Source organism: Temnothorax longispinosus, chromosome 7 (assembly GCF_030848805.1).
Source record: "Temnothorax longispinosus isolate EJ_2023e chromosome 7, Tlon_JGU_v1, whole genome shotgun sequence".
In the NCBI taxonomy this organism is placed as follows: domain Eukaryota; kingdom Metazoa; phylum Arthropoda; class Insecta; order Hymenoptera; family Formicidae; genus Temnothorax; species Temnothorax longispinosus.
Window position 1 is genome coordinate 20,093,520 of NC_092364.1, and position 15,662 is coordinate 20,109,181.

The 15,662-nt window shown below is 31.7% G+C and overlaps 1 protein-coding gene across 1 annotated transcript; it reads right to left on the reverse strand.

The window, feature by feature from the left end:
* Positions 1 to 413: 413 nt before the first annotated feature.
* LOC139816030 (uncharacterized) lies at positions 414 to 4,728 on the reverse strand. The gene is made up of 5 exons (XM_071783319.1): positions 3,952 to 4,728; positions 3,432 to 3,718; positions 2,834 to 3,139; positions 2,094 to 2,228; positions 414 to 1,293 (listed from the first exon to the last, which is right to left on the reverse strand). The coding sequence occupies exons 1-5, from the start codon at positions 4,229 to 4,231 to the stop codon at positions 1,051 to 1,053; spliced, it is 1,251 nt and encodes a 416-aa protein (XP_071639420.1). The 5' UTR covers positions 4,232 to 4,728; the 3' UTR covers positions 414 to 1,050.
* Positions 4,729 to 15,662: the final 10,934 nt, after the last annotated feature.

The following is a 15,662-nucleotide window of genomic DNA, read 5'->3' on the forward strand; positions in this document are numbered from 1 at the left end:
TGTAATTTTAGATAAAAATTTATTTTGCATTATATATATTTCATATAACGTTATATTACATAACAAAATATATTACATATGCATATACAAAAGCTACGGTTAAATTAACATAGAATATGAATAAGAAATTATAACTGTACAATACAATAATGAGTTTAAATTAATAACATTTAATATCTCAATAAAACTGAAATAGATAACATGAATAGACACTTGAAGGAATTGTAATTATATATAACATTATCTCTCTAATTATGCTTAACGAATTAATGCAGCACAACTCACACTTTATTTTTTATTATTTGGAAAAAAAAACAAAAAAAAAAAACGAAGATTTTTATATAGCACAGAAATAAATATTTTTATTAATAAAACCTAAATATTATTTTAAAATAGTTTTACATTGTAGAAAACATATAGATATAACAGAATAGGAAGACTGAGTCTGTGTTAGATAAAATTACATAAATTCAGAGCTTGTCTTTTCTGAAAAAGTTACAGTATTCTGAACATATAGTTCTATTTATAAAATTATATGTATTATTACAAATCTTTATATTTATCTTTATATTGTTTATACATATATAGTTTGTGCATAAATTATTTTTCCTTTTTTTTCACGTTGAAAAACACTAAGAATAAATAAATTATGTTATAACAGAAAATAAACGATAAGAAATGAGTATAAAGATTTATAAATAGTTATTAATTTTACAAATAGAATTTCAGATAATCGCACATTTATTATGTTTGCGATAAGAAATAAATGTTATATTAGTTTTATTTGTTAAGGACGTGGTTTGATGTTTCCACTTTTCAAAATTGCATTACACTTTATATATGCTTGAGAACAAGAGCAATAATTTTAATGAGATGTTACATTTAATAGATAGAAATTTAATATGCTTGAAATTGAAATACTGAATCAAGTATGCAGGATTGATTTAAATCTGTAATCTTAGATACAAAATCGTATCTAAGATAGACATAAATTGTGAGCAAATGCTTTATTTTTGTATCAAATTCTTCAATTATTGTAAGTAAAAATTATTAAAAAGTTGTTCCAATTTCACTGCCGTGATGGCTGGAAACCTTCGACTTTCTGTCAGGATCCATTGCGATCGAAATAAATTCTTCGGAAATTCTTTTGTCCAAGCCCGTGTAAGTCTGCGCCAGATCAACTTGATCTTCGCAGGTCGGTGACATCATCCTTGGAGATTCGTTTTTAACTTCAAAATGCCTTTTTGATTCCTCTTGATCTGCGAACGGCTGACGTTTGTGCTTTGATCGGAACTAAATTCAAATACATATTAATTACAAATGAGCAATTGCTCACGATGATTAAGTGAATTAATTAATAAACAAAATAATTTGCAAGCAAATTAAAATACGAAAAGTGTGTCGAGCGATCTAAAAGTTTATAACGCTACTATTACACACTTTAGTTATATTTTTTATTTAAATATCTATTGTCATTTATCGAAATAATAACATTAACAATCACCGAATTTGATCTTTTTATTAAATCACATTCTTTAGCAGGATAATTTTCACGTCTTTTATTATACTATATTATTTTAAAACTAAAACGTATGAATCGGCCTGACTGGCAATCATTTATCATCGTGACGATTCGACCATTGGTTTTGGTCCGATTAATCGTCAAGACGTTAATAATCTTTAATACTTATATATATAAGCATCTCATTTAAATAATTTAAATTAAATTACATTATTAAATTTATTGCGAAAAATATTATCTCATCCTGGCTGAGGTATAATAAATTTAATAATTTTCGCAATAAATTTAATAATTTAATATTACCTCATCCTGGCTGAGGTAATATTTTTCGCAATAAATTTAATAATATAATTTAATTTAAATTATTTAAATGAGATGCTTATACATATAAGTATCAAAGATTATTAACGTCTTGACGATTAATCGGACCAAAACCAATGGTCGAATCGTCACGATGATAAATTATTGCCAGTCAGGCCGATTTATACGTTTTAGTTTTATTATTTCGTACGAATTACAATTGCATTGAAGTATATTATTTTAGTTATTAATTTACTGAGGTATTATTTACCATTTGAGATTGCGGTCGTCCAGCGTATGGAGGTATATGGGACAACATGGGCACAGCACCATATGGCATCGCTGTCGAAATCGGAAGAGATCTAGGTACAAATCCTCCGGGCGTCGATGGCATTCCGTATGGTGGCTGTAATGAACACGAAACATCTTTTATATTATTTCTGTAATTAAGCCCATTCTTTTATGCATAGACTCTATTCTATTTTAATCATTATATTTGAATATATACAAATGACATATTGAATTATTGCTTCCTCATAGAGGAAGCTTTGTTATATATTTCTTAAGAAATTTGGAAACAGGTGTTCATTTTTTTAAAGTTATCTATATCATTTAAAAACTCGATGATTTAAAAACTATGATGAAAATTGTGTGAGAAATTGAGAGAAAGATAAAGGAGAGGAAATAGAAGATAAGAATGTAAAAGATAGAAATGTTGAAATACAATAAACGGAACATAAGGTAAAAGAGGAGAGATGCTCAGGCATCTTAAGAAGGAATGAAGAGAAAGTAAGTGACGAGTAGAAAGAAAAAATCTAGAGCAGAGCAAGGAGGATAAGAAAAGAGAGGAGAGAGAGAGAGAGAGATGGACAATAGGATGAAAGAAGAAAAGAAAAAGATACGTAAGCAAATAGAAGTCGCGCTTTTAGGGGTGCCTTACCCCAAGAAGGAATAATTGCAGCTGTTGAGGTCTTGGTTGAGGTCGTGGGAAAAGAGACCGAAAGCGCTTACCTGAATCATCGGATGCATTGGCATTGGCACCGAGTGCACCACGTAGACAGGTGGCTGTTGACTTTTGGCCGGCATATGATTTTGCGTGACGACCCACTGGTGAACCATATTGCGCGTCTTCAGATGACCGTCGACCATCATATCGTCGGCGGTGCTCGCTCTCAGGCAGCCACATAGCTTCGGTGTCAAGGTCAGGCAGCTATAACCGGATACTAATAGCTCTGCCACACTAGCGACCAATAGGCCAATGCTCGCTAGCAAACCCGCCAAGCCGTTATCTACTTCCATCACATCGTTGTCATCACCCTGAAACATACATTGAGAAGTTCTTAATCCATAAGATAATAATATTTATCCTTATACCTACAATAGCAGTTATATACAGAGTTTAATTTTATAATAAATACCAAATAAGAGGTATGAGTTAAAAAAAGATCGAGATGTCTTCTAAATTATTTATTTTTTAAGTACATGTTTTGATACTTTTATATGCAGAATAATGGAAAGAATCGATTTATTATAAATGATTCATTAGTACTGTTTTTTCGAAATGTCAGCGCTAAACGGTTGAATCAAGAAATAGATATAAAGAACATACGGAAAGACTGAGAAATGATATGTCCGGTGCCCTTTGTGAATCTCTGACGACCGCCGTTAATGCCGTTATAGTGGCCATATTCGAGAGGGCCAGAGCGATTAAACTGGACGCAAGATGAGCGGACGAGAAAGCAGAATTTGTTTTAGTGGACGAGGTTGCTAGTGTTGCGACCACTCCTAGTGCACCGGCAACTAGAGCGGCTGCACCTGCCCAAAGTCCTGCGCCAGATCCACCTAAAGAAGCACCGTGGACGAGCACCAGGATACCAAAGACGACCAAGACAATACCTGAGTGCAAAAGCGCATGAATCAATTATCTTCTTCACTCTTGGAGGATCAACTTTAATAATGTTATGTATACATTATTATAATAAGTTTGACATATAATAATCAATATAATATACATAACAAAATTTATCGCGGAAAGACACAATTATATACATCTCGCCAAAAATGAATAGCAATAATATTAGCGTGATAATTAGTGAAATTATCGGGAACTCTCTTGCGTCGAGACTTACCAAGCAGCAATTGCCCGCAGGACGTGAACATGAGCAGATTAGAATCGTCCTTAGCTTCGGAAGCTGCTCGTAGATCCTGCTGATCCTCGGCGCGCCTCGATAGCTGATGCTGTTGCTGTTGCTGTTGCTTTTCCGGGATAAGGACATCTTTCGAGTGTTTTGATTCTAGATAACTCTCCGGTTTTAATTCTGAATTCACCGAGTCCTTCGATTCCTTCGAGTGACTCGAATTTTGACTTCTCACCGTGGAATCAAGCACGATCGTCGCTGTGTCTTCCATGTTTTTCTTCGTTCAAATCAATAGTAGTACATCATTGACTTTTATAATAATATCAAACTCGAAGTCTGATAATGTCTCAATTGCGGTGACAATCGTTTTCCGATTTGCTTGTCAAATTTCTTTGTTCACTATTATTTCGAGCATAGTCTTGTGTATTTTTATGTGGCGCTCATTCAATTAAGGATATTCGTGTAGGATCTCGTTAATCACATTTTCTTCGTTCACACATTCTTTCAATTTTATTCGATTTTATGTATCTTATATATTTATTTCATATATAGGTAGAAATAAATATTCGATTTTAAATTATCTTTAATTTTGCTTCTCTTCTTAAATATTTTTGAAAATCACGTAAAGTTAGTGATAAAACATTTTATATTATTTGGATTGTATCATTTGCGTGGGTTATAGAGATTGATTATAACTTGGATTAATATTACAGTTACGTAGAGTCCAAAACAGATGGTTGAACGTGATAATCACTGATACGACTGACAACGTATGCGCAGGAACGCGATTATCTGGAAATAAAACAAAAATTCTAAAAATTCTAAATGGGACAAATAATAAAACAAGTGTAATACCAGTAGCATAAATTTGTTACATTATTTCATGATATATATAGCTATAACATAGGTTGTTTCACTTGATCACTTGAAATATCTTATATTATAATTTCTGAATACTTTTACAATTTTTTTATAAAACTCACTTTCACAGAATTATACTTACAAGTTTGACTTATAAAATATGACACTCTGTATGTGCATGCGTACGTATACGTGATATAAAATACATACTAAGATGGTAAGAGCATGAGAATATATCTAATAATCTTTCAAACTATCAACAAACAAATTTTAATTTTAAACAATGGTATGAGTGTAATCGGTCACACGCTCTTGTGTCAAACTATATATAGAAGCACAATTCTCTCACAGTTTCAATTATAGACGAATTTAATTAATTTAATAAATAAAATCTAGGTCAATATAAGCCTGATAAACGACCCAATTATTATTTACTTTATTCATTTCAATTTATAAATTTATTCTGCTTTAATTAATTTACATTTTTGAAAGAAAAATGTATGGGATTATTAATGGCAGATTGTCATTGAATTCAGATGGTCAAGTTAAGTGAAATAGCTGTATATTACAATTACATAATATATAGCTATATAATAAATTACACAAAAAATTGATTTTTTTTTATTTTTTTCATTGCAAAGATATCTTCTATTATAGACCGCATCGCAACTTTTCAACATATATATTAATTAAATTCGTACGTTAATTAAAGCATATGTATATAATTTTGCTTTATTTTATTTTTGCGCAAAGAAGCTAATTTGTTAGAAATGCTATGATCAATGATCATCATATACCATGGAGTTATCCCGAACAATCATCTCTCTGTTCAGTGCGATGACAAGTGACATTTGAGAGACGTTATTCGAAACTTATATGAGATTCTCTCGCTTGTATGGGGAAAGGCATCAGACGGTATGAAATGAACGGGATAATTTGCGAGCTTGCAGAAGTATCGTATAAACCGTTGCGTTAAATCAGGAATTTCCAATTTCATGATCGTCACGGTCAGATTCATTTGTAGAATATTACAACTTTCTGATTAATTACACACACACACACACACACACACACACACACACACACACACACACACACACATCGTTAAAATCTATCAAATAAAATCCGATAAAAAGAATTTTTAATTTTATATTATTGCAATAGAACGACTGCTATCTATTATATTACAGATTTTACTAATTAATGGATCCATTAAATTTAGATAGTATAAAATATGTATTATATTTATAAAATCTTAATAAAATATTCTCGGAAAATATCAAAATTATCAATTAAGCGAGTGTATATTTCGCGAGATTTAATTATATTTTATGTCGAGACGTAACGTTATGCAGGTTATGCTATTTTGCGAAATTCTTGGAGAATAATTTTCGATATTATATAACCACAGATTTTATAAATACGTATACATTTTTCAAAATCCTCTTATTATATAAATAAAATGTGTATTTACAAAATTTCAAATTACATATATCAATATTTATTTTCAGAAATTTAGAACATTAATGCATGATAAATGGAGGATTTAATTGCAAATGCTGATTATCTAAAATAGTGAACGTTCTAGCCGCGAATCTTCCACTTCTCGTACTCGTGAATAAACATACGTAACGGACCGTTCTTACGGCTGCGAGGCATTTCTCGAAGCGTTTCGAGGGCTTGACGTAGATCATTATTACATTCACCGGAGCGCTCTGGTCAGCGCTCGCGGAATCCTTTTACACCTCGCAATGCTTTTCAGTTCTGCTTTCCGCTTTCTATGAGGCCAGAAAGCACGTTTTACTCCTTTTTGCGATTCAAATAAAGATTTGTACTGATATTACGCTGACTTCCATTTGCTACACGCGATGTATGTATGTGCGTGTTCCATTTAAAATATTACTCCGAATTACATGATTTGAAAGTAGTACGTCTCTTGGAAAAAAACTTCAAATAGATTGCTGGTTGTTTGTTTTTGAGAGGAATTTTGATGGACAGCATATTTTTTATTCTAGATCTAGATAGAATCATTTCCGAGATTCAAAGATTATTCCCATTTTTGGGAATAAAATTCTATATTTTTAAAAATATCCTTAGTCTATACATATGTAAAGATGTAAAAACGAGATCGATTGAAAAATGAATATTTTATGGGATATTATATTTGTTTTAGTAATATATTTTAATTTAAAACATGATCTAACAATAAGTGTAATATAAAATAATATCTTGTAAATTGTACACTTTTCAATTATGTTACCATAATATCGGACTTTTAATCCGGGAATGGTCACGTGGGATGATTTTTACCTCATTGTCAGTGTCAAAAAATGGAGTTCACGCACTTACAGTAATTTTAATGTGCTTATTTTTTTTTTCAAATATTTTTTGTTTTTCCTTACTTTTTTCAAAAAATATTGAGTAAATCTATATACATACTGTCCTTAAATACTAATAAATTATAAAACAATAAAAAATATGCAAATATATAATTAATAACAATAACTTTTAATTGAGGTGTAAAAATCACTCCAGATAACTGTTAATGAAAAAAAGTGAGGTGACCGTTTAAGGATTAAATGCAGAGGGATAAACGAAATCGATTGATGGATCCTACTCTTTATTTATAGATACGCAATGCAATACATCTGTAATATGCATTTTTCCTTTAAATATATGTTTCTTTATATGTTTTTTTAACATTAATATAGTGCAAGATGCACAGTGCAGGCGTGAACAATTTCTTCGGGTTATTGAGCCAACTGTCACACGTTTAATTGTTCCACATGCAGTAAATAAAGCTACGTAAACTATAATACAAAGATATAGATAATTTTCGCGTTGCATTTAAACTCACCGATATTCTATCGACCCCAATTCCAATTCTGTAATATCTTCACCTTTTTCCAAACAATCGTAATCGCCATTCATCGTAAATCGCGGATTAAATTCATACAATTGTACAATTATTTTGCACAACAATATAATTATAGATTGTAGAGAAAATCACACCGACAGCTCTAACGCACGTGCACGACAAATCTTCGTTGTACGCTCGTACTTTCTCAGTCAAAGGTCCACGACTCACGGGAAAGGTCGTGAATTAACATACCGGCGTGTTATCATTGCTGATTCCTTCGACTCACATAATCCACGCATTATACTAATCGGAAATATGAAATGTCTCGTAAGATATTCGCACGATCCACCCCTTTTCGCGCGTTTTCGCGAAGGTATGCAGGTCGCGGAACCGTGAGATCTATCGCGAGACCGATCTCTCGAGCGTTCGATCAGCAACTGGAGTCACGCGTCGAGAAGTATACAGGTAGATTGCAGGTACGCTGCTCCTATCTGCTCGCCTCTACGTCTCTCCCTTTCTTTCTCTTTCTCCCTCTTCCCCTATCTCTCCCGCTCGCAGCTTCCTTCTCTCGCTCTCACTCGCCCGCTTTTCCTACCTTCGCTCCTTCCTTTCCGCGCGCGCCGCAACGCGCTGGAATTTGCGAAATTGACGCGAGAGATCGATCACCCCGCATATCTTCGTCAGTGGGAAATGCATTAATTTACGTTCGTACGCAAGTTACGCGATCGTAACGTATTCAGGTTTAGGACAGGAATTAATTCGCATTCTCGCGCGGTTTTTTTTTTTTAAAGGATTGAAATTGTTTAGCAACCGGTTCTTTTTATGCAAAGTAATACGCCGCTACTAATCGGAAAGAACATAATACAGAGATAAATTTAGTTTTATTTTTGAAACTAGTAACCTTTTAGAAATGGAAAGATTTATATCTTTGTTTATTTTCTTAAGCATGGAAGAACTTCGATTATAAATTATATATATACAATTACTTATCTTAACAACGACTATTAACATACAAGTAAAAGAGTATGAAGTTCCATTTAGTTAAATTATTCAAGTTATTAAAAAGATTGTGTGTAAAATATCTTTTTTATGTTTTTTATAAATTGTTCTACCTTTATACACATGTATATTGATAGCTGCTGTCGAGGAAAATTTGACGACATATGAATTAATTTTTTAATCCAAAGTGAAGTTTTCAAAAACTAGGTTTGTATGAGAAACTATAATAACTATATCCTACATTTTCTATTTGTTTTTAGCAGTATCGCTTTCTTTTCGCTTGGCTTCCGCGTATTTTTAGAGAAGCAATTCTTATAATGCAATTGACTTGTTTTCACAAGTCAGTCTGCTATTAATTTGCGAGCTGCAAAAGAGGTTTGTGACGTCAGATTTTGGTTAAAAGTTATAATTTAAAAAAAAAAACCAAAGATTTTAAGACTTTCCAAGAAGAAAAACTCATAATTATTTGTCAAAATTAATTTCTCTCTCCTTAACACTTTCTGTCACTTTCCCACACTTATTGTAACGACACGTGCACAGACTGAAAATGTCATTGTACGCACGCACGAGATAACATTTTCATTGTATTTGCCATGTGGTCATATGGCAAATGTTAGGTAACGGAGAAACAGCACGAGAGGAGACACTAAGAACATGCTATTAATATAATTAAGAGCGCTAAGAATAAAGAAACGCTGAGAATGGAGGTGATAAAAAAATAGGGAGGGTCGACTGCACTCATTAACTAAGTGTCTGAGTATGGTCTTTCAACCCGGAAACGCATATTAAAGTGCAGTTATTTCTACCTTTATACACACGTTATAATTTACCAGATAGAGAGATTGGTCGAAAACTGCTGTTTTTTTCTCCTATTAAATTTCATTAATGTAAGAGTAAAGCACCTCTCTGTACTTTTCATGTAGTTATGATAATTATGAGAAATTATATAAATCATATGAACATATAGGAATGAAGCGAGCGTTTTGGAAAAAGATAGAAATAAAAGCATTTTATATAAAGCATAATAAACGAAGCAAAAGGATATCTTACGACTTACATGAAGAATTTCAAAAATAATAATCTCTAAGTATATCAAATATTGCTAATATAATTCAACCAAGCATGAGTACAACATTATATTTAATCTTTAATTTTTATCTTTTATATTTTTTTCTTTACTGTGTTTTCCACGGACTCTGTAATTCTTTAATTACTAAATTCTCTTTTTCTATGTGGTTCTTAGAATTGAGATACTGAGGGAATTCAATAAATATTTTAGCTTGAAAAGTGAGAAAATAGTTCAGTATCTTAAATGTAATTTTTATAATCATATTATCGTATAATTCTCTCTTTCTTAATATAATTCAATATGCAGATCAACATTGGGAAAAAAGTCAGGATACATAATTTGGAGGTAAATGTTTTGAGAGAATCTACGTTTTTCCCCGCATCATCCGCGATTATTATATACGAAAAGAAGCCGGCATCCGTTTTCTTTCTTTTTCTTTCTTTCAGTACTTAGCTAATTAGTTTTCTTTATGCGCTGAGCACACGGCAAAGCCGCCTGTAACCTTCTAGAGCATATCTTTTCGCCTCGAGGCGCATACTTTCGTGTGTTGCTTGCGATATATTTTTGCACGCAACGACAACGGAGCTAAGAGCAAGTGAATGCCACGTTCCAAAAACATGCAGCGCTTAAAACTTTCTTGAAATTATCCGTTTTTTTAATAAATTGCGCGAGAATTATTCGACATAAGTTAATTTTAATATCTTTAAAAAGAAGAAGGCAGGACTGTGTTTTCGTAATAATACATAATACAGCGTTCCCTCTAAAGTGAAACTTTCTTCCTAATTATTTCCGTATACCACAACCACTACTTCCTAGTCAGGATAAAAATTACAATGTAGAAATAAATATTTTTCGTAAAGGGAATATCATCTTTCGTAAAGTATATAATTGTCGGAGAACTAAGTACTAGAGTGCTAGTTAACGTGTGCAGGAGAGATAATTCGCGAAGCACGACGAATACAAGCTGAGCCGCAACAACGCCACGTAGTCGGATGCGGTCCGGCACACTGAAAAGTTAATCGCGCGCGCCTCTTTACGGTATCCTCCTTTACTGGTATACACGTCGTTGAAATGTCTGCTCCTGTCTACGTGCAGCACGCATTGCACATTGCCCGGCCATTACCTCTACACAAGTACGTGCTACATACAGCAGGAGCTTGCCGTATACAGTGCTGTACGAAACCGTTAACGTACGTAAGATGCACGATAACGTGCATGGAATCTCTCACTTTTCACTGCTCCTCTTGCGAAAAAAAGCAAGAAAAGAAAAAAAGGAAACTAGGCACAAGAATGTATCGAAACGTATCTATTTCAAAATCAGAAACTTTCAAGGAAAAGGATTTAATGTCTGCCTAGTTCTCTTATTTTATATTTTTTTTAATTTTACTCTTTCAAATACGTTATACGTAGACGTTTCTCAAAATGTAAATTATATTTTATCAATTAGTATATTTCTTGAAGAAATTACTACAATAAATGGGTAACTGAATTTAAGTATTCAATATAAAATTCAAGTACTGTATCTTATGAATTCAATTTATATGCAGATATAAAGCAAGTTTAAATTTGGTTAAATAACATAATTATATCTCTAGATCAAAGATATATTGATTGCTATTTTATTTTAGTGTTACTGTTAGTGTAACTTAGGAAATTTAAGCTTTCAATTTTTTTCCGTTCTAATAAGTTCAATTTTCTAAAGTAGAAGATTCCGTGTCGAAAATTATGAAGAGAAGAGAACTCTTTTTCTCCTGAAGAATTATACATTTTCTCTTTTCGAAAATGTTACGTTTCGCGTACCGCATAAATTCTATTTTGATTGTTACCTCAATTTATATTTTATTTTTAATTATTGAAAATTAAAACGACTTGAAAAGAAAACATAAAAGAAATCACATTACATAAGTAGGATTTTAAGATTCCCTGGGTTCGTAGAAATACCAAACAAGCACTCGCATTACGTATTGTCTGGATGTTAAATTAAAATTTGTTTATTAAAATTGAAATTATTTTTCGAAACGTTACGAATATCTAGAATTCTTCTTTTCGCGTATAGAGTTTGCTGCTGCGCAATTATCTCTTCTTACAACAGTATGTTACAAACAAGACTTCTCGACATCTCGCATACGAAACTAAGCGAAGTGTACGCTTACGTCATAGTAAAATGAAATTCAAATTATATCAGCTTGGAATTTCAATGATGGCACTTGCGCCACTTCTAATGAAATTGCTGTCCGTTTCGATGCCGTGGTCACTTCTGATTTTCTAATGACGATTTATTAGCGTAATGATAATTTGATCATCAATGCTATTAACTTTTATATTATAAAGATGGTCGTAATATCGCAATCTTTTCTTTCGCGCTCGCTTTCTCGTTGAAGCTTATTATCGTCGACAATTGTCTTGAAATGGCGTGAAAGAGTCTTGCATGAGCAATAGAAAGACACTACCCGCATATTGACAGTTTCAGATAAATAATAATTGACGATTATTTTAGCATTATATTTTTTTAATCAAGTTCAGTTTAAAAAATTTCACCTTATGCAATTTTATACATATATAACATATATATTTCTTTCTTTTTAATAAACTTACCTATTTTGACTACATAGAATATGTAATTTTGGGAATGAATTGAATGAAAAGTATTATTAAACGACATATTATTAAAAATACATTTTATAGCTACAATATTATGAAATAAAAACAAGATAAAGACAGTTTAACATTTTTCCAAAAAAGTTATTACATTCTGAAGAAGACACTACATAAAAACTCAAAAAGTCATATTCTTTTTCGAAAAGTTGAAATATTATCTTCCTTTATTTAATTAAATTAATCTGTCTTCCGTAGACAGATACAACACATTTAAAGAGAATATTTTGCATCTCAGATAAAATCTTTGAGATTTATGCTGTGCAAAGATTCGTGGCAGTAAACATTTTATATGGCAGATATAACGAAATAGAAAATTCTTTCTCATTTCTCAAACATAAAATTATATAAATAAATACGTTTTTAAGTACAATAGTATTAAATGCCGTATTATTCAATCCATTCTCATAACATTCATTTCTTCGACATACACTTAGGGCGGTTAAATCTCTTCTTGATATATTATATTTTTCTTTCCTCAATATTTTCTTAACAAATATATTCTATACAATATTTGATTAATTAAAGTATTATATTAAAATATTATAATTAAAATACTATCAAAACGTTAGAAACAATAGTGTTTCATGTCTAAGTATCATTCTTAAAAGACCAAACTAACTTTCTACTGGTACAATCTTCTTTTCGCTGATGGCATTCGATATACGTTAAAATAAGCGTGTAAACTCGATAACACGGTACGCCACTGAGATGAATTCTCGGTACGCTTCTAGAGGTTTCTCCGTCGCCTTTCTAAAACGGCATCCATCGGAGAAACGCGAAAGAAAAGAAGCCGAGCCCTGGAATCGCCGTTGCCGCTGTCTGGAGTCTCTCTCTCCGCAAATTGTCTTCGAAACGATCCGTTTGTCCGGGAAGGCGCTTCTAGACGCGTATACGTAAAATTGCAATCGTAATCAATGGTAGCGAAAGTTCCGCGCCGCATTCGTCACTTCTTTTACAGAGCTACTTAATTGCAAAAGTGACGTAATAACACAATTGAGAAAATAACTTCTTTAATTCAGAAAAAAGGAGCAGTAGTTCCTTCCAGTTGAACTCGAAATTTTCAAAATTAGGACGCAATGGAACATTGCGGAATTTATAAAATTAAGATTGTATCGCGCACATCACAAAAATTACAAGATATAATTATTCTTCTCTTCGGATTTTTTTTAAACCGTATAAGTGCAATTAGTTATTTTTTTTATATTAACCATCCAATACTGAAACTCTTTTTTTTTATTGTGTATATTACTTTGCGTACAGAAAATATTCATATAAATAACTCGAAATATCGATAGTTAAACTATAAAATAAAAAAAGATAATTTAACCAGAATAATAAAAAAAATATTTAAAAAAGAGATTAAAGAATTACAAAATTCAAGAATTAATTTATTGTGTAAGAGACTAACATTGAACGAAATTAGGATCAACATCATTTAAATCATTTAAATCAATCATTCAAATCAAATTATCTCTGTCGGATTACTGTAGCTCATTTTAATAATATTGATACGTAAATCATATGCCTGCTTTTACTATCAAAACACAACAAGTGCGTCATTTCTATACGGTAGTCACATGTTATGGAAAGTAACAGTGAGTATAAAACGGTTAAGACTTAATCCTTTTCTTTCCCGAACAACAATCCCCTACGTCAGTATAATCGCGTACGTAATTACGTGGGAATTGGGAGAAAGAGAGATTACTGCGTATTGATCAAGAGAATTTTTCTCACAGTTGCCAAAACGGATTATATTCGCAATCGTCAATTATCCGATGAGAAATTTCTTTTTTGCTCTTGGAAGACTTATTCTTAATTGGACAGAAACACGATCATAATGCAACAATGCAAAAGTCCGATGGACACCACTTCGATAATTTTTATATTGTGTTTATTGAATGCGCTTAGCGAGGGACACCTTGTACATGCCTGTAGAAAGTACAAATGTCACTGTAAAATCAATTTCTCGCGCGCACCTTGCCTACTTGCACATTTTACATACAATATGCGCACGCGGTACGTGCCATCACAGGAGAAAGTTTTCGACATTTAGCTTACACCGATCGACAATTCAATTTTGTCACGAAGAGCTGCGGTTATCCTGTGTTCTAGAAGCCCATTTGGTTTACAAGATCATATACTATCGTCTGATGTCGTACATCACATATCCTTTCTAAAATGCACTTCCCTGTTTCTCTCGATTTTTCAAATAAAATTGTCCGTAATCATCCGTAAAATTTTATTACCTAATCTTTATAAATAATTTAAAGCTAATCTTCCACGTGTGTGTTACAATATTTTCTTCTGGATCTTTTAATGCTATTTTATATATCTATATCTGATAATTTAAGTTTAAGACCTTTTGAGTATAGTTATTATAATCATATAGTATATATACATTTGCTTAATTTTAATTTATTTTCTTGTACATTTGTGTTTTTCTAAATGCTTAAAACCTTTTCTTATATTTTTCTAATAAACATATGCATTGACGCATATGCAAGGTACAAGATATAAGTTAGACACAATATATAATGAAGTTTTCTCCGCCTCCAGGATAATAATGCAAAAAATCATAAGCCTTTCAGAAATAAATTTTGCTGCGTAATCCTTTGCAGTAATACGCGAAAGTTAATATAATTTTGTCCGTTCTATAATTTCTCATTTCCTTTTTCTAAAAAGGAAGATTTCCCTTGTGCTAAAGGGAAATCTAAAAAGGCAATAGAAATTATTAGAAATTATTAGCAGCGAGGGATTGTTCGCAACCGCGAGCATTCCTAAAGAATGAAATAATCTGACCTTTTTCACGAGCATTGTAGCTGTTTGAGAGAACCGCGTTCTATCCATGCTCCAACTGATCGCTAGACTTTAACAGTAATATCAAATAGACGAATAAATAAATTATTATAAAGTCAAGTATTTTAAAACTTGCATAGATAAGTATAATTAAGAAAGTAGAAAGTGTGTGCATGTGCGTGTATGTTGTGTATGGGATGAGCAACACAGTTTCTATTTATATCTTTATTATATAGATTTGAAGATAGAAGAATAAATCTAAGAGAAAAGTTACATTTTTTCTGTTTTTTTTTTAAGGTAAATTAATTTAAGGTGTGATGATGTAAATTCTCTCCTAAGATAATTTTTAAGATAGAAAATATATAAATGTAATGAAATATATTTATATTTATAGGGATTTTCAAAATCCTGACTGTACAATCTTAATGGTTCTGTTAAATGAAAAAGATTGTTGTTAAA

Excerpts from the sequence above, each read along its gene's own strand:
- LOC139816030 (XM_071783319.1), bottom strand. The coding sequence starts at position 4,231 with ATGGAAGACACAGCGACGATCGTGCTTGATTCCACGGTGAGAAGTCAA. Across the intron at positions 3,719-3,951 it reads CTGCGGGCAATTGCTGCTTG|GTATTGTCTTGGTCGTCTTT; the intron begins GTAAGTCTCGAC and ends TTTTGCACTCAG. Across the intron at positions 1,294-2,093 it reads GACGACCGCAATCTCAAATG|TTCCGATCAAAGCACAAACG; the intron begins GTAAATAATACC and ends ATTTGAATTTAG.